Source organism: Anastrepha obliqua, chromosome 4 (genome assembly GCF_027943255.1).
Source record: "Anastrepha obliqua isolate idAnaObli1 chromosome 4, idAnaObli1_1.0, whole genome shotgun sequence".
NCBI lineage: Eukaryota > Metazoa > Arthropoda > Insecta > Diptera > Tephritidae > Anastrepha > Anastrepha obliqua.
In genome coordinates this window covers 73,249,496-73,273,830 of record NC_072895.1, presented here as the reverse complement: position 1 = coordinate 73,273,830, position 24,335 = coordinate 73,249,496, and the positions used below count along the sequence as shown (strand labels likewise).

Sequence of the window (24,335 nt, the reverse complement as noted above, 5' to 3'; positions counted from 1 at the left end):
CGAGGAAGGTGCGAATAGACGAAACTAAAAGAGCAATAACAATATACGTGTATGTCGAACGAGTATTGAAGTACAATAAATAATTCAGACCTAAAGTGGATACGCTAAGTGTGGGGCTAATAGTTTGTGTCACTTAGAGGTGGCAAAAGAAATTTTTAAAGTTATTGAGTAAGTGCCGCAAAAGAGAATTATAGTTAATTACCAAGGATATATTAGAAAGTTGTAACGTGAAGCATACTTTTGTGCGTATATATTATTATAAGTATATGGATGTGCTCCACACGTACAGGAGAAGTGCAGGCAGTGAGCGACAAGCGTGCGTTGTCGATAATTAACGCCAAACATTAAGTTGGCTCTTTATATAATATTGCATTATATTACACGCAGTTTCCCTTTTATTGTGCTAAAGGCTATAACGTGCATTGCGTGCAAGACAACGAAAAATAAGAAGCACAACGCAAAAAAGAAAATAGCAAATAAAAAATAAAAAGAAACACAGAATTACATATTTTATGTACAACGACGCCACAAACTAACTTACAAAGACAAAAAAGAGCGTTACTACAATAAACTCAACAATAAAAATGTTTTCGTTTTCGTGCCCGTTGATTTTCTGGCGCTCAGGCGCTTTCGTGTCATTAATTGGTATAATCCTTGTTGCATGCGTCATGCAAGTGTCCGTAACCGCGGCGAGTGTAGGACAATCATCATCACCACCGCAGCTGCAACAACAACGACAACAGCAACACTTAGACAACATGTTGCGTGATGCCGCCTACAATAAAAACATTGCCAACATTCAATTGCTAAGTGATAATGATGTTGCTGCTGTCGATGAACTAGTAGATGGCGAAGATGATGCTAATTATATCGGTGATAATTTTGGCAACGAATTTACCGCTGCTTCACAACGCTCCGCTAGCGATGAGTCATCCAGTGTTGAGCTGTTACGCTTTGTAGACGAACGCGATGATGCAATGCTGCTACATGCAACAACCACAGAGCGTGCAATAGTGGGAAGCAGCAGCACCACCACCACTTCCACTACCACCCCGGCCGCACCACAGCAAGAGACAAATGATAATGCGCTTCCACTAGCAGAGCAGGTGCAATTACTTTCCAAACAGTTAAACGCGCTGATGATGCGTCGCCGTGAGGATTACGAGCTGCTCGAGCATAGTTTACGCAAATCATTGCGCATGGGCGGAACTGCAAGTGATGCAGCTGCTAGTGATGCAGATGTACGCTCCGAATTGCAGGATTTGCGGTAAGTAACGAAAATGAGTATGTCCATTGTCAGGAAACTAACAAATAGACCTCGAAGTCAAAAATTGGCTTTGGAAAACGCTTTGAATGAATGAACGGTTGTATGTTTCTGTGTTTGTATGTGCGTCAGTTAAGTAGGTCAGTTGGCTAATTGTCGGTCCCTCATAAAGATAATTTTCACCAAAACAATGAACTATGCTACAGCTTTTGCTCCCAGGCGTATCCATTGTAGATGCCCTGACTTCACTTCCATTGCATTTTATTGGCATAATGGTTGCTGTAAAATTATTTTACCATCGTACGTATACTTATTCTTGCGGCATTACCTCGCTTCAGGTAATTTTTACTCCTTCTTTTGCTCCGCATCTCTGATTACTATGCGGCTACATCTAATTAGTTATTGAAATGTTAATTAGTCAGTTAGTGGGTCATCGTCTCTTTCACCTTTCGTTCGGTGTTTTCGTGTATATGAGAGTGTATAAATGTATGTGTATTTGCGGACTTGCGAGCGAATTAATATGCAACACTGTAAGTTGAGAATTAATTATTAAATTAGAGCGCTTTGTAATTTTTTGTGCAGAAATGTTGTTTTTGTTGCGTTTCGATGTATTCAAATATTTATGAATACGAAATGTTCGCTTGACATTTGTCATGGCTTCGAAATATTGATTCATATCAAACTTTTTAAAGCAGTGAAATTTGTGGCAAAAAACGCATAATTACTAAAAATGCAGAAAAGGAGAGTAAAGGAAGCAAAGGAAAGTAAAGTTCAAATGATTTTTTTAGTAGAATTTTTCTAAATTTTTTCTATGCACTGGTTAACAAAATTAGGTTTTCTTGCCATTCCTGTAAGGGATGGTGATTTTATAGTTCAAAAGAAAAAAGTGAGTCTATGCAGGCGTCCCAATTAACCAACTGGAAGTGAGGCATTGTTAAATTAGATATTATTTGGAATAAAATAAATATTTTTTTATTGTTCAATTATGGATTCAGTTCTTTAAAGTAACAATGAAATTTTGATTGTGAGTCTCATTGTGATGTCTTGCAATTTTCGCAGACCAGATTGATCGTATACCGAAAATATTCAAATGATTATATTTTGCTATAGTACGAGGGGTGCCTTTTATATTATGTGTCGGGATTAGAGAACAAAAACAGATTTTAATCATCGAAAATCACTTTATTGTTTTTCAAAATATTCTCCATGAAGATCTATACACTTTTGCATGCGTTTGAACCAATTGTCGAAGCACTTTTGCCACTCTGAATGAGGTACCTCCAAAACATGCATTCTGAATGCCGCAACCGCTTCTTCAGGTGTCGAAAAACGTTGACCTCTCAATTTGTTTTTTACGTGCGGGAATAAAAAGAAGTCATTCGGTGCCAAGTCAGGACTATACGGTGGATGACCCATTAATTCGATGTTTTGGGTGCTCAAAAATGCAGTTCTTTGAGCCGATGTGTGAGAGCTCGCATTGTCCTGGTGAAGAGTGATCCGTCTTTGGCGATTGGTTTTCCTAATTTCTTGGAAGACAACTGGCAAACAAATGGTTGTGTGCGAGTACCACTCAGAATTTACTGTTCTGCGTTGTTCTAGTGGTACGGTTGCGATATGCCCAGTTTTTCGGAAAAAACAGGCGACCATTTGCTTGGAAGTGCTTCGTGCGCGAACAACTTTTGTTGGATTTGGCTCATCTTGAAACACCCGTACAGTCGACTGCTCTTTACTTTCGGGCTCATACGCGTAAATCCATGATTCATCACCTGTCACGATGTCATAGACGTGTTTCGAAGCCCCGCGAATAGAATCTTTCGAAGAGATTAAAAATCCGTAAGCAAAGCTTCTTCATTACCTCTATATTTTGAAAGAGAAAATCGGATTTAAGGTACTTTTCGTATCGCTATAAAAGTATCATTGTGATAGAAACTCAAATGTGGCTTAAATGAAGTCGCCAACTTTAAACTTCAAGTTTCAAAAGATGATGTGGGAAATATGTCCATCCATTGTGGTAACAGAGAATTTGTTTGCTATTCCTCGCGAAACAATTTTGTTTTACATCCCTAAGGTCATCAGTAACATTCAAGAAAGATGAGCCAAAGTATTTAAACCTAGTGGCACGCCAAGCAGGACAGTGGCAGAGAAGAAGTCTGACAGTCTTTTCCAACTCGCCATTCTTGCAGCTTCTGCAATTGCCGAAATGATGTCACATTTTAACCAAATTATTCTTGTAGCATTAAAAGTACAAAAAGTACTTGAATGTTTATGTTAAGGATATGTTTACAAAAAAAAACATAATAATAATAATTGACGCGTACACTTCAATTAAGTATGTATTTGGCCGAGCTCCTCTTCTTATTATATTTGTGGTGTGCGTCTAGATGTTGTTCCACCAATGGAGGGGCCTGCAGTTTTAAGACGACTCTGAACGACAGATATTTTTTATAGGAGCTTTTCCATGGCAAAACTACAGAGGCTTGCGATTGTGTGTCGAGGGGCGACCACTATTAGAAAACAAGTTTTTTTATTTTGGAGTTTCATGTACAAAGATTGGAATCTACGTACTCCGAATGGTAGTCTAGCACCAACCCATTCGGCTACGGTGGCCACCAAAAAGTCTAGCTCATGTTTAACTTCTAAACTGCTGTTGTCCCTTCAAAGAGTAGCCATAATAAAAAAATACAAGCAACAAAACTGCGTACCACAAAAAATCTAAAAATTTTATTTTAGAAATTTAGATGAAATTTTGTCGTTTTTGAATGTTTTTACAAAGCTCGGGACTTAGGTTTCCGTTGTTATTCTGTTAGAGGCAGAAGGAAGCGAATTTCACTACAAAAAACATTATTCTGCTCACTTGTATAGGCTACTTCAAGCATCTTCTGGAACTTATTTCACTAATAAAGTCCAGGAATGTACTATAAATTAAGTATAGGAATTTCTGCAGTCTTACATATTTTTTTCGGTCTTATAACTTCGTTGCATTTTACGAGTCTTTTAACTGAACAGCTGTTTTTCGTTTGAAAAGCTAGGAAATAGATAAATCCTCGCTTTTAAAATAGGTTTGAGCTCCTATTAAGGATAAATATAAGCCATCTGCGAACTTCATCGCCCGCACGCAGTCATTTATTGTTCATATAAAAGTTTGTGCTGCCCAAACTTTAGCGATACGAGTATATATCAAGAAAAAATAAGTGGCATAGAACTAATTTAGATGATAGTATCAGGAAAAATCGTTTGGCTATCCTGATATATGTACATACGTACGCATATATCTAATAAAATTCTAAAGCGGTTGCAATTTAATTTGAAGAATGTACAATAAATATATTTATACAGTTGCATACAAAGCTTGGTACTAACCTTAGCAACCATCGAAACACTCATCTCTTTTTATACGATTCTCCTTTTTATTAAACCATACACCACACAAATCAATCAGAGAACGAAAACAAGAGAATGAATTTCTCAATGCTGTTTATGTCTACATACGAGTATATGTATGTGTATGTATGTATGTTATGACAGAAAAGAAACAGATACAAAGCAAACGAAGGTACAAGTAAAAACTATGTATGTATGTATCCCGAAAATACGCAGCAGGCAATCAAAATCACATATGGAGCAACACAATAAAAAATAAGACACAAAAACAAAACACAATTGCTGCAATTGCCCAAACTCCCAATAACCAAAACAGCAATACATCAAACAGGATACACAATACAATACAATAGAATGGTGATACGGTGTGGGTATGTATATCAATGTATATGTACATATGCACTATACTGCTTTACATATGTATGAGGTTGCAGATGTTTTGGTAATACCATGTGGCAAAACATTATTCCAGAAAATATTTGTTACACAACTCGAAAATGTGTAAGTTAACGCTGCATACGCTGCAAGCGACCCGTTGCACGCGCATCCGCTTTTATTGCAATTATGCTGACGCTATGTCTGCTTATTTACCGTGCGAACTATTTCACAACGAAATTCCTGGAACAATGTCACGCGGCAAAGCAGGTGACATCGTCAATTTGGCTATGCTTTTGGGTTATGCTTAGAATTAAGAAAGTATTGTAAGTTTAGTTTTAGTAAAAGGCTCAAATAAAGAAGTCGGAGTTCGCTCCGCAAATATTTTTAAAAACGCAACCCAACGGGTAAAGTTTTAATTGGCGCCCGAGCAGGGACCCAACGGGATAACAACATACGCGAGTCGTTGATAGTTTAGTGCTACTTCGTGCGATTAAAAGAAAATTTATCAAAATAATAGTAAAATATAATATTAAATTAAAAAGAATCCGTTGATCCCATTTCGTGACGAGTCTACGCGAGTGCAAAAGTAAACACGCCGTAAGAGTAGAGAAGGAGGCCCCCAAGTAGCTGCCTACGCAGAGGAAAAGGACGGCATTAATTGCCAGCCGCTCTACCGGACCGTCTATCAGGACCTGCCGAAAAAGGAAGGACATCATGAAATGTTCCAGTTTCCTGTCGTTAATGTAAGAATAGCATAAGAGCATAAGAAAGTGAAAAAATTAAGAAAATTAAGAAAAGAAAGTGACTTCTAAAATAATAAAAAAAAAACATATTACGATATTAAAATTTAAAAGAAAATTAAGAAAGAAATTTTAAAGAGAATCAAATAAAAAAAAAAAAAAAAAAATATATATTCAAGGAAACTAAAAGACCGAAATTTAAATAAAATATTAAATCTATCCAAAAGGGAATCGTGTAGTAAAGGAAGTCAAATATATTAAAATCCATTAAAGATTTGAATATAATATTAAGAAAGTTAAATAAATATATACAAAAGAAAATTTAAGAAAGGAAATCGAATACTAAAGAATATTACAGATTTTCAAAAGAAATTTAGTGAAAGTGAAAAATGTCTAACCCTAACAATTTAATCAGGCCCCCAGTTTTAAACACAAATACAACACCACCTCCTGTCCCTAACATCCCTAACACCCCAGACATAAATATGACACAGTTGACGGATGTAGTGACCAGAGTGGTTAGTAATATCTTTCAACGAGAAGGAAGAAACATCGTACAGGCCGCGCTGAATCCAAATTCCAACTTTTCCGATATCTCTGACGTTACCATAGATCCAAGACATTCGAATAATGTCTCGGATCTAGACAAAATCCCGGACGTTGTCCGATGCATTAGAGAATTCTCAGGGCAACCAGGAGAGTTTAACTCCTGGAAGAAAAGCGTAGATCGCGTTCTTCAAATCTACGAGCCCCAAAGAGGAAGCCCCAAATATTATGGCATACTTAATGTCGTACGAAACAAGATCGTGGGTAATGCAGACATTGCCCTCGAGTCGTACAATACCCCTTTGGAGTGGAAGGCCATTTCAAAATGCCTCACCCTTCACTACGCGGACAAACGCGATTTAGGTACCCTTGAGTACCAGATGACCTCTTTGGTGCAGGGTAATCTCACCATCCAAGAGTTCTACCAACAGGTATATTCTCACCTGTCGCTTATATTAAATAAAATTGGATGCATCGACGCCGGTCCAGAATCAATGCATCTCTTAACTCGAACGTACCGAGACAAAGCTCTCGATACTTTCATTCGAGGCTTAAAAGGCGATTTGCCGAGACTGCTCGGTATAAGAGAACCGGCAGACCTTCCTCAGGCACTCCATCTCTGCCTGAAATTGGAAAACCAGAACTATCGGTCTCATTACGCTATGAACGGCCAAAGTAGAAGGATGCATGATCCTCGCCCTCCACTTCCACCAAGGAAGTTTAATATGCCGCCGCCGCGACAAAATAGAGAATTCTACCCCGAATTGGCATATTTACCACAGCCTCGCGCAAACCTTTCCGGTCCATACAGACCCAACATATTTTATAATCCGCCGCAATTCAGGCCAATGAACAATCCGCCGCAGTTCAGGCAAATGAACAATCTGCCGCAGTTCAGACAAATTAACAATCCGCCGCCGCGACCATTCCTCAAGCCACAGCCAAGGCCAGAGCCTATGGATGTTGATACATCCATGCGTACGCATAACATAAACTATATGAACAAACCAAAACCAAATGAATTTGTGGGAAAAAGACCCACAAATGGCAATCCACTACCGCCACAAAAAATGCAAAGAAACTTTCACATAGATTCAGAAACCTATAACGAAGAACAGGTAACTCCACCTGAGCAATACTACATTGACCAAAACGATCCCGAAGATTTCCAAAACAATTCCGACGATTTCCAATATAACACCGACAATGACGACAAAGACTATTTGGACACTAGTGACATACATTTTTTAGGCTGACGCACTCTTCGCTACCGTACATTCAGTGCAAGACGGAGAGTGGAGACATTCTCAAACTATTAATAGACACCGGATCTACAAAAAATTACATTCAACCGAACTTTGTAAAAAAGGCAATACCTAACGAACAAGTTTTCTACGCAAAGTCAATAGCAGGAGACGTAAAGGTCACCCAACATACATACGTTAATCTTTTTAATCTCAGGGACATTAACCTTAAATTTTTTATACTCCCAACTTTGAAATCGTTCCATGGTATACTTGGCAACGATAGCCTTAGAGCACTAAATGCAGTTATTCATACAAGAAACAGCCTCGTAACTATAGGAAATACCATTAAAATTAAAATGAAGCAATTAATTTCAAAAACCGTCAACACAATCAGCATTAAAGATGACCATATGACACAAGAACAGAAATACTCGCTAAGAAATTTAGCAAATAAATTCCCAAATCTTTTCGCAGAACCAGATACAAAACTCACTTATACGACCAAAGTAATAGGCGAAATTCGAACTAAGACCGATACACCAGTATATACCCGCTATTATTCTTACCCAACTTCCCTAAAATCGGAAGTAGAAACTCAAATTCAAGAAATGTTAAAAGATGGCATAATAAGACCATCTAGATCTCCGTACAATTCCCCCGTATGGATTGTGCCAAAAAAACCCGATTCCGCAGGAAATAAGCAATACAGAGTTGTTGTTGACTACCGAAAGCTGAATGAGCAAACTATCGCAGATAGATACCCGATCCCAGAGATCAACGATGTCCTTACGCAACTAGGGGAAAACCAGTTCTTTTCCGTGCTGGACTTAAAGAGTGGGTTTCATCAGATCCCTCTCAAAGCATCAGACATTGAAAAAACAGCTTTTTCAATAAGTAATGGTAAATACGAGTTCACTCGGTTACCTTTTGGCTTAAAAAATGCCCCTTCAATTTTTCAGAGGGCACTTGATGATATACTACGTGATCATATAGCCAAAATATGTTTTGTTTATATCGACGATATAATCATTTTCAGCAAGACTGAAAGCGACCATATCCGTCATCTAGAATCAATTTTCAAGACGCTTCAAGAAGCGAACATGAAAGTGCAACTTGATAAGTGTAATTTTTTCAAAAAATCCGTCGAATTCTTAGGATTCATAATCTCTTCAGAAGGAGTTAAAACAAATCCGGCAAAGGTTGATGCAATTAAAAGGATACCGTATCCTAAAACTTTAAAAGAATTGCGCTCATTCTTAGGTCTATCAGGGTATTACCGTCGCTTTGTACGTGATTATGCAAGGCTCGCTAAACCCCTGACATCCCTTTTAAGAGGGGAGGAAGGACGAATGTCCAAAAATCAATCCTCAAAAGTTAAAATTAACTTAAACGCCGATGCAATCGAAGCATTTCATAAGTTGAAAACAGCCCTCACCTCCGAGGACTTGATATTAGCCTATCCGAATTTCGAAAAGGAATTCACGCTAACAACTGATGCGTCAAATTTCGCAATAGGTGCGGTACTGTCACAAGATGACAAACCGATTACGTTTATATCCAGAACGTTAAGCAAAACTGAGGAAAACTACGCCGCAAACGAAAAGGAAATGCTGGCAATTATTTGGTCTCTGAATACGTTAAGAAATTTCTTATACGGTAGATCAAAGGTAAAAATTTACACCGATCATCAACCGCTCACCTATGCTCTGAGCAACAAAAATAATAATAGTAAGATGAAACGGTGGAAGGCGATTCTCGAAGAGTATAATTTCGAACTGCATTATAAGCCAGGAAAAGCTAACGTCGTCGCAGATGCTCTATCGAGAATTCCGCAAACGGAACAATTAAATTCCTTAACGGTAACGCAACACAGTGATGAGAGCTCTTCCCACAACTTAATCCACAGCGTTTATGCACCAATCAACGTATTTAAAAATCAAATCTTTCTTACAACAAACAATATTTCGACGTACCAATTTAAAATTGTTTTTCCCACTTTCCACAGGCACATAATCACCGAACCATATTACGATTCAAACAAAATAATACAACTTCTCAAACGCTATCTGAACCCATCAGTAATTAACGGTATAAAGACAGACGAACGAACAATGGGACTAATACAAGACATTTACCCACAATATTTCAGCAATTGCAAAGTCAGATTTACACAAAAACAAGTAGAAGATATTACAGATGAACAATTGCAAGAAGATATTATAATCCGAACACACAGACGAGCACATAGAAACTGTAGAGAAAACAAAATCCAAGTAATAGAAAAATACTATTTCCCTTCCATGACTCAAAAAATAAATAACATTATAAAAAAGTGCACAGTATGCATAGAAAACAAATATGACCGCCACCCTAGGAAACAGGAAATTCAGGCCACTCCTATTCCACAATATCCAGGTCAATTAGTCCACATAGACATTTTTCTAACTGACAAAAAAATAATTTTAACTGCCATAGACAAGTTTTCTAAGTATGCAATTGCGAAAATAGTTAAATCTAGAGCAACTGAGGACATTAGACAACCCTTGAGGGATATTCTTTTCTCCCTAGTACCCGAGAAACTGATAATAGACAATGAAAAATCATTCAATTCATCCTCCATAAATTTCATGATCGAAAATGAATTCGGCATTGAAATCTTCCGGACACCACCGTACACAAGCTGTGTAAATGGCCAAATTGAACGCTTCCATTCTACCCTCCAAGAAATTATACGATGCCTCAAAACAGAGAAGACACACCGAACATTTAATGAACTCCTGGAAAAATCAGTTAAAGAATACAATTTTTCAGTACACTCAACAACAGGAAAGAAACCGGTAGAAATATTCTTTGGCAGAAGGGTTAGTAGTGACCCAAATTTACTTGAAAAAGACCGGCAAGAAACGATAAAAAAATTACAGGACAAACAAGAGGCAGACCTGAACTACCACAATAAAAATAAAGAACCACCCAAAGTATATGCTGTAGGAGAAACCATATATGTCAGGATAAACAAGAGACTTGGCAATAAATTAACCCCAAGATATAGAAAAGAAATAGTTGCCCAAGACAAAAACACCACAGTTTTAACACAATCTGGAAAAACCATTCATAAAAGCCATATCAAAACATGAAGGACATAAATTAAAAAAAAAGAAATTAAGAAACCCATTGCTTCGAATTTTTCAGAATTCTATTCCTTTGCGAAGTCGCAGCAGACTTACAAATACTGGACTACACGTCGTCACATTTGGTAACCATAAACAGTGGACAGACAAAAATAGCGGACGGAACCTTTAAAATAGTACATATTATTGACTTGACCATCTACGAAAAATTTCTACAACAAGTGCAGACGTACGTTGACAAAAATATCCCAATTACGAATCTATTCTATCGCATCCTATCACAAGAATTAAACCAAACAAACGAAATCCTACAAAGTCTAAAGCCTCTAAATACCAATAAATCTAAAAGATCAATTAATATAATTGGAACAGCATGGAAGTACATCGCTGGTACCCCAGATCACGATGACTTCGAAATATTAGGTAAAAATATGAATGAATTAAATATTAATAACAATAAGCAAATTTTAATAAATCAGGAACTAAATGAACGAATGAATGAATTAACTAAAAGATTTAATGATATAAATAATGTAATTAAAAAAGAAGGTTATCTAAGTAGTGAAATCGCTATACATTTTCAAAATAAGATACGACTAATCAAAGAAGAAGTTATAAATATTAAATACGCCATGCAATGGGCGAAAAATGGAATAATTAATTCTATTTTATTAAACAAACTAGAAATTAAATTAGCTATCGAGAAGTTAGAACAAGAAAAGATGCCATTTGCATCAGCAGAAGAAGCGGTGGAATACGCTAAAGTTAATGTTATCTATAAGAATTCAATAATTCTCTATATGGTGAAAATACCATTAACAACAAATGTTACTTTTGACAATTATATATTGAAACCTGTAAAGAAAGCAGGAAAAATTATGAAATTACCTTTTTATGAAATTATAAGACAAGAAAATAAAATATACGGTTTAAGAACCCAATGTATCAAGCATTATAAAATTAATATTTGTAATAAAGAACAAGTAGTAGACTTAAGTAATAATACATGCATACCAAACATAATCAAAAGCTTAGCATCAACATGTACCTACAGTAACAGCCAACACATACAAGAAATCGAGGAAATCCACCCCGGACTAATTTTCCTACAAGATTTTAATGGAACCATCCGCCAGGAAAATAAAGAAAGACAACTTACCGGAACATATTTGATAAAGTTCAGCAATACCACAATAATTATTAAGGACAAAGTATTTCGGAACATTGAAGCTCCCCCACTAAAGGTAATTCCAGCGACATTACAAATAACACCAATAGAGGAAAAATGGGAAAATATTTTGACTCTTGAAAGCCTAAAGGAATTACATATGAATAATACGAATGAAATCAAAACGCTACGATTTGGAACCATAGTAGGTGAAGTCTCGATGACAGCATTTATTGTCATAATAGCCTTCACAGCCCTCCTGATACGTCTATGCAAATTTTCATCAAATTTAACAAATAAAGCAACTAAAATCACCGGATCAAACAACCTCCCGGTAACACCGATAATTCTAACCAACATTCAACCCCCGACCTCGATTCGCGCATCCACGATAAGTGTAAATGACCTGCCATATTTTTAAAGGCGATTGAGGACAATCGAATTTGAGTGGGGAGGAGTTAACGCTGCATACGCTGCAAGCGACCCGTTGCACGCGCATCCGCTTTTATTGCAATTATGCTGACGCTATGTCTGCTTATTTACCGTGCGAACTATTTCACAACGAAATTCCTGGAACAATGTCACGCGGCAAAGCAGGTGACATCGTCAATTTGGCTATGCTTTTGGGTTATGCTTAGAATTAAGAAAGTATTGTAAGTTTAGTTTTAGTAAAAGGCTCAAATAAAGAAGTCGGAGTTCGCTCCGCAAATATTTTTAAAAACGCAACCCAACGGGTAAAGTTTTAATTTGTATAAAATCACACGAAAAGTTGTCCCAAATAAAACATTGCCAAACACTCCCATATAAACGTGCGTACATCCATACTTATGTGTGAGCACGTGCGACAAGGCTGATCGCAGGACGCACGTGCATACAAGTAATATAAAATAAGTATTCTAGAAAGTAAAATATTCCTCACATGCATAAGACTGTGTAAGACACAGTATGTTTGTAACTATTGTGTAAAAACATTTCGAAACTCGATTGCCAGTAGGCAGCAAGATAAGCAGCAGCAAAGCAGCAGGAATAGGAAAAACAGTGTTGTGCAATAACAATGGCAGTAACACGAAATCGAAGTTATGGAATACGGCAAGTACACACACACACACACTCAGTTAAGTAGCTATAGAAGAAACGCTTTTACAGCTTAGTTCTTCGAACTATCAGAGAAGTAAGCACTTTTACACAGGCAGTTGTTGCGTTTTAATGTAGGTTTTCATATTCGTTTCGTCCTTGTTCTTATCCATACATACACCTTTCTTTACGGATACTTCTATGGATTTATGTATGTTCCGCCATTTGTTAATGCCATCGGTTAAACGCCGTAATGCAGATGGATGATTAGCCAATCTCCATACGGAGCTTCCCTCTCAGTTCGTGCTGGGTTGGTCCACATGATATGGGGGTCAGACCACCACTTAAGCCTCATCCCCGCGGCAAGCAGACCAACATGATGAGGTTACGATCGGTAAACACAATTCACAATTTTCGCGGCCTGGCTTGCACTTCCTCCTTTATCAAAGAAAAACTGTAAAGCGGACCGAATTTTCTCTGTGTTCACTTCCCTGTTCACCCCGTAACAACTGAATGGATTAAACAAAAAACAGGACAATATTTTTTTTAGTGTAAAATTCCATCTTAATAACAATCATAGACATTAAATTGTTTGATCAATACTTCATGAGATATTGATCACTAGATCCAGCTACTGACAACATAATAGATTTATATTTCCCCAAATTTTAATGTTTTCTCTAAAAGTGGTCGCCCCTCGGCAAGTAATGGCAAACCTCCTAGTTTATTACTGCCACGGAAAAGCTTCTCATAAAAAACCATCTACCGCTCGAAGTATGCGTAAAACTGTAGGTACCTCCAATTGTGGGAAAGTACCAAGACGCAAGTGACCAAAGAACCAGCAAGGGCTCTAGCGTCAATTATATAATATATTGTTTTTATTTTTCCTTGTTCCCTCCTCTCGGGAGCATAGGGCTCCGACAAGACTCAGTCTTGCATTGGTTTCGTTAATCAGTTTTTTTTATTTCTGACGGGGTAGGTGATTAGCCTGCCGCTACCAGTCCTAAGTAGTGGGAATACCCACCTGTCGTTGCTTAGAAGCACAACGCTTTCTTGCTACTTGGAGCGCCAGCTGTGTTTCACATTTTTCTGGTAGAAAAATCGCACAGATTATTGAGGACTTCGCTAAATTTCGTGTGTCCTCTTGCGCCACGATACAATGTGTAATTTTATGTTTTTCTTTGCTTTTTGCTTGTTTCAGCAGCCACAATGCCAAATAATGAGCAGACTTATTGTGCGGGAGTAAGGATGAAAGGGATAAGTTTTTGGGGTTGAAGAAGCGATTTGGAGAAAATTGTTGTTTTTTTATTTTAGAAACAGGGAAAGTAGGTCATTTTGGACAAATGCGAGGCCGTGCTTTACGTGGGATTCGAACTTCCAACCTCTGGGATGGTATGCTAGTGCACTTACGCTAGACTACCGAGCCGCTTCTAATATATATACAATATATATATATATGTTTTTAATGCTTTCAACGTATGCTCATTTTATTTGATTGATTAAATTAGCATAATTCTAATTATTCCAATGCAAATGATTTTAAGCGGACTTATGACTAATCTTCAGAAAGAAAATATTAGGCTTCATTAACAGCCCGAAGAGAGGTCTCCTGCTTTGACTTTCCTCATTGGTTGCAGTCGATTAAGTAATAGAAAATCCCCCTATAAATGTTTAGTTGCTGTTCCAGCTCATAGTCCTTATGGGAAATGTGACCGCGTGTGAAAGAGTTTTAAAAAAGCAAATAATAGCCTAGACAGACAGGGGATTAAAGATTTAATTTGAAATTACCTCTGCAATTAAGTGCAACTTATGTAGATTTACAAGTGTACTTAATTCTCAAAATTTAACGGGATTAGGGGAACTTTCAATGCCTACATTGCCGGAGAATGACAGTCAGTATATATTGTGAATGAAAAATAATGAAACTGTTTAAGAGAAAAACCAGAATTCAATCCTAGTTTGCATTAACACGTTCGAAGTTACATTAACTGTTTTGATATTCCGGAGCATTATGAGAAATTGCAATTTACGATTTTTTAAATAAATAATTATTTCTTAGTATCCGAGCAGCTAATACCCGTATTTGTTGCTTGCGGTCCATTTTTTACTTACAAAACCATCCAGTAAGCAAATCAGCTGATCACTAATCCACATAACAACTGTCGGTCACACTACAATTTTAATCAGAATTAACTGCGCCTGGTAATTAATTAATACGCCAGTATTAACTGGTACTCGTAATTCCGATTACGCCAGTTGGATACACCAAGTGAAGCCAAGCCCTTCTCTACCTGATATTTCTAACGAAGGGGAGGTTCTGCTTTTCCTCTGCTACCTTTTAAACTTGATTATATATTAAATAAACCGTTTGAATAGAACTTCTGAAAATAAATTTTGCTAAATTTCATTGGTCATTGTCAGCCATTGCTTCTACATATATTTCAATGGCTTTTCGGGTATGAGTTCAATAAATCGACGATGTAATGAATTTTTCAAAGGTCCAACGATAGCATTCATTGTTACAGTTCAAGTATTAGAAATTTTTTATATTATATATATTTGCATATACACGTATACATAAGTAATAATATTCAAAAGCGTTTAAGCCCCTCATCGCAGTTCTACTCCGCAGAGAAATATTTTTTATACCCCAATTACCACTCACATTATAACCTGATGATTTTTTCGTTAAAAAGGCGAAAAGTTGATAAATATGTTTGTGTGGAATTTAAGCAGCTCAAAGCATATTTTTTATCCTGCGGTAAATACTCAGGGGAATGATTCTCATGATGATACTCACACATATGTACGAGGTGTGTTCAAAAAGTATCGCGAATTTTGAATTTTCGCAGGTTACGTATATTCGAATCTCGATTTTTTTGTGGCGATATGTTGGTACTCATGTCTCTCGCTCATGCCGACAAGTTCGGCCATTTTGAATGTGCAGTTAATTGTTGACAACTGCTTTGCTTGCACGTGTTTCGGGTCACCTTCGATTTTTACCTATTCAAAAAGATGGATCAAAGAATCTGTATCAAATTTTGTGTGAAAAGCGAAATAAAGTGTGCGGATGTATTTCGAATGTTGACTGTGTCATACGGAGAAGCCACTTTAGACCAAAGCAACGTTTATCGGTGGTACAAAATGTTCTCAGAAGAACGAGAAGATGTGAGCGACAAAAAGCGTGCCCGACGCTCGAGCACTACAACAACAGACGAAAAAATTGATGAAGTGAAGAAAATGGTACTGGCAAATCGTCGAATCACCATTAGAGAAGTTGCTGAGGACCTAAATTTGCTCCAGAGGGTTATAATTGGTGACGAGTCGTTGGTTTATGGTTATGACGTGGAAACCAAAGCTCAATCATCTCAATGGAAGCTGCCGCACGAACCAAGACCGAAAAAAGCGACCCAAGTTCGGTCGTATGTAAGAGTTTTGCTTACCGTTTTCTTCGATTGCAGGGGCGTTGTGCATAATGAGTTCTTGCCACAGGGGAAAACGGTCAATAAGGAATATTAGCTGCAAGTTATGCGCAAATTGCGCCAAGCAATGCACCAGAAACACCCGGATTCGTGGAAGAACAAAAACTGGCTCTTGCATCACGATAACGCCCCTGCTCACACACCGTTGCTTGTGCGCGACTTTTTGGCCAAAAACAACACACTAATGATGCCACAGTCACCATATTCCCCAGATCTGGCCTCCTGTGACTTTTTCTTGTTCCCGAAACTGCAGAGGCCCATGAAAGGACGACGCTACGATACGATTGGCGAGATAAAGACGTTCGATGCCGTCTGAAGCTGGAGGAGCTGAACAAGATAAAAAGAAATGATTTTTCGAAGTTCTTCGAAGATTGAAAAAACGTTGGCCCAAGTGCATAATATCTCATGGGGATTATTTTGAAGGGGGCAAAATAGATATCAATGAATAAATAAAAAAATTTTGAAAAAACACAAAATTCGCGATACTTTTTGAACACACCTCGTATATAAATATTCAGCATTTTTTTATATAACAAAATAAGCACGCATAAGACCTGCCACTCTGCCTGCGAGCACTAACTCAGTCATTCGAGATTTTTGTGGTAAAAAATATTATATTTACAATGAAAACGTTTTGGAACCATGCGAGCATACTAGCATGCGCGTTTACGTATATTACTAATATACATATGTGAACAATACACACACACATGCGCATTTATATTAGAACCCAGCAGTAAAAATATCTGAATACTCTGCTAAAGAGGGAGTTCCGTACTAGATATTTCATGATTGTTGCGGAACTTAGTTGCAAATCGGATGTGAGCTGAGTTAGTTGCTCGATTTTACACTAAGACAGCTGGCACGGAATTTAAAATATGGGTATCTCCCTATCCTAAAGCAAGCACTGCACAAGGTTGATAGATGTATCATGTAAATATCTGTAATACATAGATGTACCATGTAAATGCAGTATTGGCAGCGTTGGTATCACCGGGCACCTCCTAAGGGAAACACTTGGAAAGCGCATGAAATTTTCCTGGAATTTTCCGTTTCAGCCGCAAGAATGAGCAGCGGGTGGAAAGTGTTGAACATCTTTATATATTCCGTAGTGATTTACAATATTTCATGCAAGACAAGGTAGATGCACCACATTGAGAATTAGGAAGGGAAGCTTGCACCCAAACAAATGGTATCACAATGTATGACCCTCTACACCCCCATGGAGAGTGGGAACCACTGTAAGCTAACCTAACGAAGAATATTACTGTGAAAATGTATTCATTAAAAATAATCCGTACCGTCGTACCCGCCGTGCCGGTCTGGTACTAGTGATTAACTATTCCGATTAACTGCTGGACACGGTTGCATAGCAATTCTGAGTTCACAAATACTCAAACAAAATCGTATTTATTTAAATATTGATCTGAAATATGCACTCGGGAGGGATTTTGGATTAAAGACAAGTCAAATTACTGAAGTCGAAATACCAAAGTAATGTCGGGTATTATGGTATAGGCGGCTAATATGGTACACCTGCTTTTCTCATAAACTATTTGCACTGTGGCAACGCCGCCTACCGAATCAGCTGTTAAATTAAGAAAGAGAGAATGAAAAAAAATTACAGCTTTAGCAGCTGTGTAGTTATCTTTCAATTGTTCAAAACACGTAGTTGCGTATGGTCGACTTATAAAGACGGAAAAGGTTTTATACGCTAAAACCAGAGTTATGAACTTTACAAGGCTTTTATTAAAAAAAAAATAAAAAAAATCAGAAATGGAAAAAGAGTATAATATGGTATACTTGCGACCGGTTAGTATGGTATAGTGTACCATATTATCCTCCCATATGCTCCAAAGTTAAGTATTTTTATTTTGTGGTGGAATTTCATAGGAATAATGAATAAAAAAGGAGTACGAAGGCAATGGGATGTGGAAACCATGCGCAGGGCCATTAGAGCTGTGAAAAACGAAGAAATTGGTATTTTGCTGGCCTCAAAAACATTTGAAGTCCCGCACACCACACTGCAGCGCATGGCTAGAAGCGAAACACTGGCTGAGGAGTAACTTTCAACAAAGGAGATGGAGTCTCGATTTTGGGGGCTCACGAGATTGGATTTGCGTTCCCTGGCCTTCCAAATGGCTATAAAAAATGGCATACCAAATAAATTTAATGCTTTGGCAAAATGTGCAGGAAAAGACTGGATCAATGGGTTTTGTAAGCGCCATAGCGAAACACTAAGCTTGAGGACACCAACTGGCACTTCTTTTGATAGGGCAAAAGGATTCTCAAGAGAAAACGTGCAATTCTTTTTTGATTTTTTGGAAAATGAATATGTGAAAAACAATTTTTCAGCCACGCGTATTTGGAGCGTCGACGAAACGGGCTTGTCTTCAGTGCAGTCTCGGCAATCAAAAGTTATTGCGCAGAAAGGAAAAAGTCAGATACGGGCCATGACTTCCGCAGAACGCGAATCACTCATTACTGTTATAACATACATGAGTGCTGGTGGATCTTTTGTTCCGCCATATCTTATTTTCCCAAGAAAAAAAAAATCATCCCCTCCTTATGAAGGCTGCACCACCTGAAGCAAAATCGTCGTGCCATCTCTCTGGGTGGGTGCAAAAACCGATTTTCACTGCTTGGATCAAGCTCTTCTTGGAGTTTACAAAACCGCGTAAATAAGAACCCATTTTACTCATTTTAGATGGGCATTTTTGCCATACTCGAAAAATTGACTTAATTGATTTAGCCCGAGATAATGGGGTAATTATATTATCCTTGCCGCCACACTCTACTCACAATTACAACCGCTGCACAAAACTTTCATGGCACCCCTAAAAGTCTATTATAGTGATGAAGTAAGACTCAGAGTTTGCTGTCAGTAGTGAATGCCTCCGTGGCGACTACAAGCACTGGGTTATTATCGTGTTTATTTTCTTCAACTGATATGTATTTCATTCATGTTATTTAGAAAAACTTAACTTAACATCAACATCAAAAACGGATCAGACTACACAGTCCCCGACCGCAACTTCAAGAAAGGCTTTACGGTACGCTTTCCACCGAGAGCCGAGTGGAGCAAAGGAGAGGTGATTGGAAGACACGATATCGAAATTTATACCGATGGTTCGAAGATGAACTGTGGTGTGGGAGCTGGCTTCCATTTGGAGCCACTCAACCTATCTCAATCAATTTGTCTTCCTGATTATGCTACCGTGTTCCAGGCAGAACTTTTAGCGATCAGAGAAGCATGCAAATCCCTAGAACTCTACAAGGAAGTTGGTGCAAGAGTAGCTATCTTCTCAGACAGTCAAGCACCTATTAAGGCCTTAGACTCCAACTACATTTCATCCAAACTGGTCCTACAGTGTAGGGAGGAGCTGAAACTGCTCAGCCATTGGCTTGAAATTTCTCGGATATGGGTTCCCGGTCATAGGAACATACGGGGCAATGAGATAGCGGATGAGCTAGCAAGAAAGGGCTCGACACTAGACATAGCAGAGGCGGTGGCAGTCTCCACCCCACTGAACACACTAAAAGCATCCATTGCTTCACACTATCATGCTTTAGCCGAAAGAAGATGGAAGCAAATACCTACATGTATTACAACAAAAAAACACATGGCCGTCATACAAAATCCAAAGGACGAATGACCTGCTAGGATGTTCTCGGCTAAACATTTCACGCATCACTGCAACCCTTACAGGACATTGGAAAGTAGGGGATCATGCAGCTAGACTCAATCTACCCTTCAATCCTATCTGTAGAAGCTGTCAAGCGGAAGGGGCGAAGGAAAGTCTTTTCCACTATTTATGTGAATGTCCGGGACTAGCCAGGGCACGACTGCGATCCTTCGGTAAGCCTTTCCTACAGAAAATTAAGGAGATCTCAGACATCGAGATAAAGAATTTGCTGCTATACTTGGACCTCAACAACAACAACAACTTAACATTAACATAAGGTGATATTTCTTTGAAAACAGCTGAAAAACATATTGTACCATGGGAGATATCTTCCATGAGGAAAGAAGGCTAAACCAACAGTTTTGAGCACATCTCCGTGTAAAGCAGAACTACAATGTAGCATAGGAAAAGTAACTAATTTTTCAAACCACCACTTATTGTCTTTTTTCAAAATTTGTATCCCAAATTTTTTGTTATAAATTCTAGTGAATTTTTTGTCAAACGATTTTATAGCTAATACTTCAATGATAATATATACCAAAGCTTGACAGATTTGGGGGTGCATTTTCTGAGTTACAAGGTAAAACGGAATAGGTATTCCTAAACGCTCCATTACACTTGTGTGTTCTTATACACACTTCCACACACCAATTCGCTGGAATAAGCCTACTTTAAAATGCATCGTGCATAAGCGTACATGTATATATGTGGGTTTATAAACATAATAATGTGGGTGCATCATCTTCCATATAAGAAAATATCCCATAAAAATTGTCAAATTTATTTTATTTTTTATTACTCTGTTGGATGATAGTTTCAAAGAAAACTTGAAGAACTCAGCCATATCTTGACCGATTTAGACTTTCAGGATATTATTTGAAAGGCTATTTCTCACCATTTTTATCTCGATTTTTGTTTTCGTTAGAAATGTAACCCCTTAACGTACGAATTTTTTTCGCGTACATAAATAGTCCTCCGTTTTGTTGAATCGTTAATACAATTTTTCAGAATTCAACATTTTTCAAAAAGCTCCAACTTTTCAATCGGAAATTTTTTTGAAGGAGTTTCAGGAAGCTAATTTTGCTTTGGAGATATTTTCAAATAAGTACTGCTTACGTAAGCCTTAATATTTTTCTGAAATATTTTGGAAATCTTAAAACATAATTTTTCGGTGTGGCAAATTATCATTTTTATCATTTGATATACAAAATTCGGACCTGCGCGCTTTCGAATGGTAGTCACGCACCAACCCATTTGGCTAGTGCAGCCCCCGGTAACACACCTTAATATGCATAAATACATATTTTCAAAAAGAAAAATAAAAATGCGTGGCCCCCACTTCCTTAACAAATTAGTCATTCGTGCTATTTAATGCCCGACATGTCTTGAAACGCCACTCAAAGAAAACAATTCAAGTTTATTATTGAAGCTCATTGAAGCGCTTTTGAACACATTTTTTCATATATTTCTTTTTTTGTTTTTCAATACACGAACGAATCCATTCTATTATTTCTCAAGCTGCTTACTTTCCGGGCAAAAAATATGCCTAAAATTTACGTGCCAGCACACCAAAACAAAATCACTAGACATTTGTGCTGCCACGTTCTCCGATTATTGTGTTTGTGCGCATATGTGGGTATGAATGCTTTTGTCCTTTTTGAATTACCCTTGTATTTTAATTCACCAAAGAACACCACAAACGCCAAAATTATTCGATAGCATTTCTATTGAGAATGTGCAGTTATCAATGCCATTGTAATGGCGTTTACCGATTTTAATTTATGACATACCTATTATCGACCTAAAGCATAAATGAAATAAGATTTGATGATATAGTGGTTGCGTTGGCAAATTTTTATAAGCTTGTGTGGGTAAGTTATTTTGTGTTTTATACAAAGAAAGCCTACAGTCGAAAGGGAATTAAATTAGCAATTATGGAAATTTACAACTTAAGCTCATCAAAGACTTTTATCTAAAAAAAGTTACTTGTGGCATTATTTCTTATGTACACATTTTATCTCTTGAGTTTTTATTACTTCCGTAGCTGAGTAGAGGTATTATGCAACAACAAAATATACAAATATTTCTACCACAGAAAAAGTAGGTGATTGCTATGAAGTCTTTACGTCAAAGAAGCAAAAAGACTGAGTTCATATGGCCTTACAACAAAAACAATGATGGACTGAATTACTCGTGAGTGCTTCTTATTTCCTTCGTTTAGTACACATTTCTACAATACAATTTTCAGCGAGCTTACAAAATAATCAATAGAAAGCGCACACTGCTTGCTTATTTTAGTAAGACTCTGATGTCATAACAACAGCACAAAAGCGGCAACTAGAGGATTAAGGAGCTTGGTATTTGTAGTGGAAAAAAACATATTTTAAGAATGTGTCTCAGCAGGTCTATTATTGTACAAAATATTATAAATATTCTTAATAGCATGGCAGTTGCATAGTTTTTCTTCGACGAAGCTCTTTGTTTATGAGGAGAGCGCAGTCGGACCTATTGATCGTGCAAGTTTTAATTTAGGGTAAAATATTTTTCTTTCGATCGATATCGATTTTTGCAAAACGGTACATTTCAACATATTGAATTCCATGACACATGTTTAGTCTAATTTTCCGAGGATATGATGATTTTTACAATCCCAGTTCTGCCATGTAAGACCCAGCGCCATGGCGTCCAGAGATATGCGACAACGGAGTTGGTCGAAGATCACTCAGGAATCAGTAAATACTACTTTCACATAGTTTTCTAACAACAAACCCTATTGGCCTCCAGTGAAGATTTTCGACAAATCTGAATTATAAAATTGATCGTTTGGTGTCAAAACTCAAAACAAAAGCATTAAAAATTTTTGCCCAACGGAATTCTTTGAATATGGAAATTTTTAATAATTTTCAAAACTATTATCGTCCGCGGTGGAAAATTCAAGTAAGCATAAAACCTACTTATGCAACTCTAATTGAGCTATACAATGCAACTAACGGATCAACAAAAATTTTTTCAAGGCTTTGAAATGTCGGTTGATGCATTTATTGGGTGCACACGTTAATAGATTTCAGTTTGTATGGGAGGAAACACGCCCCCTTTTCCAATAAATACTACTTTTCACAATGCATTCGTGACGGATACAAAAAACCTTTTAGGTCGAAGTTTCGGCCATTGGGCACACTACAAAAACAAAATTTATGCATTCGTGCCAAAATCCAGTTCTAATTCAATTTGTATCCCTAGGACCAACTGAATATTGGTTTTCACATTTCGATAAATATATCAGAGGCTATGCCACAATATATCTGCGTTATCATATTTCATTGAAACCTGCGAACGGTGCACTCAAACAATTGTTTTAAATATTTTGTTGTGGAGTATTTATATAAAGATTTCTGCAATGACCTAACCAATTGTTTCCTATAATTTGTTTCTCAGTTCCTAAATTAAATAGTACCAAAACTATTTTTGAAACATTTGTAAAGAGTCTTTTTTAAATTTAAAATTAAAAACAAAAAAACTCGGCTCATATCTGAGGCCGTACAAGAATACCAGATTTTTGATTCTAAAGTGTAATACCACATAAAGAACTAATAACACGGTGTGACAGAAAATAATTTTTTCCAAGTTTCTTGTTATGGATTTGGGCCAAAACGCCAATTTTTCCTAAGTGGGAGCATATCTGCACGTACTTATCCGTAATTTTACTCTGCTTTATAAACCAGTTAGCAGATAATGAATAAAAGTAAGATTTAAAAAAAAATTTCATTAAACATAGACTCGTACTTGAAATACTGCAAATGTTAGATGTGGAAATATTAACTACACAATTAAATTCCAAAATAAAACTAGCAAAATGAAATAATCAAAATTATCGAATAAAAAAATTACAATGACTTAAATTTTTTACATTTAAACATTGAAATACCTACTGCAAAATCAAGTTATTCTCAGAAAATTAAAGTTCCATACATTACCGGCAGTAAAGCATGAACTATACACAAATACAGGAACTCGTTTGCTTTTGTGGCTTATAACGTAAATTCTTCAGCCGAAATTCATGTCATTGATAGTTTTTTAAGCCTTAATAGAATTCTAGATTTAGTGTTTATTTCCAGTAATATTAACTGCACTTTGTCGGAAGGTATTGCCCCATCTCTTTGACTGATAAACATCGTGTTCCTCTTTCTCTTCAATTGGAGTTTTATGAATTTTCTGAGGCATCGGCTGAGCCTAAGATCGAA

The 24,335-nt window shown here is 37.2% G+C and overlaps 1 protein-coding gene across 1 annotated transcript in view; it reads left to right on the top strand.

The window, feature by feature from the left end:
- The first annotated feature begins 584 nt into the window (after positions 1-584).
- Positions 585-24,335, top strand: part of LOC129244222 (protein scabrous) — a 132,298-nt gene continuing 108,547 nt past the window's right edge. Inside the window, exon 1 of the mRNA XM_054881836.1 lies at positions 585-1,267. Coding sequence (XP_054737811.1) covers positions 585-1,267 — 683 coding nt within the window. The remainder of the gene's footprint in view (positions 1,268-24,335) is intronic.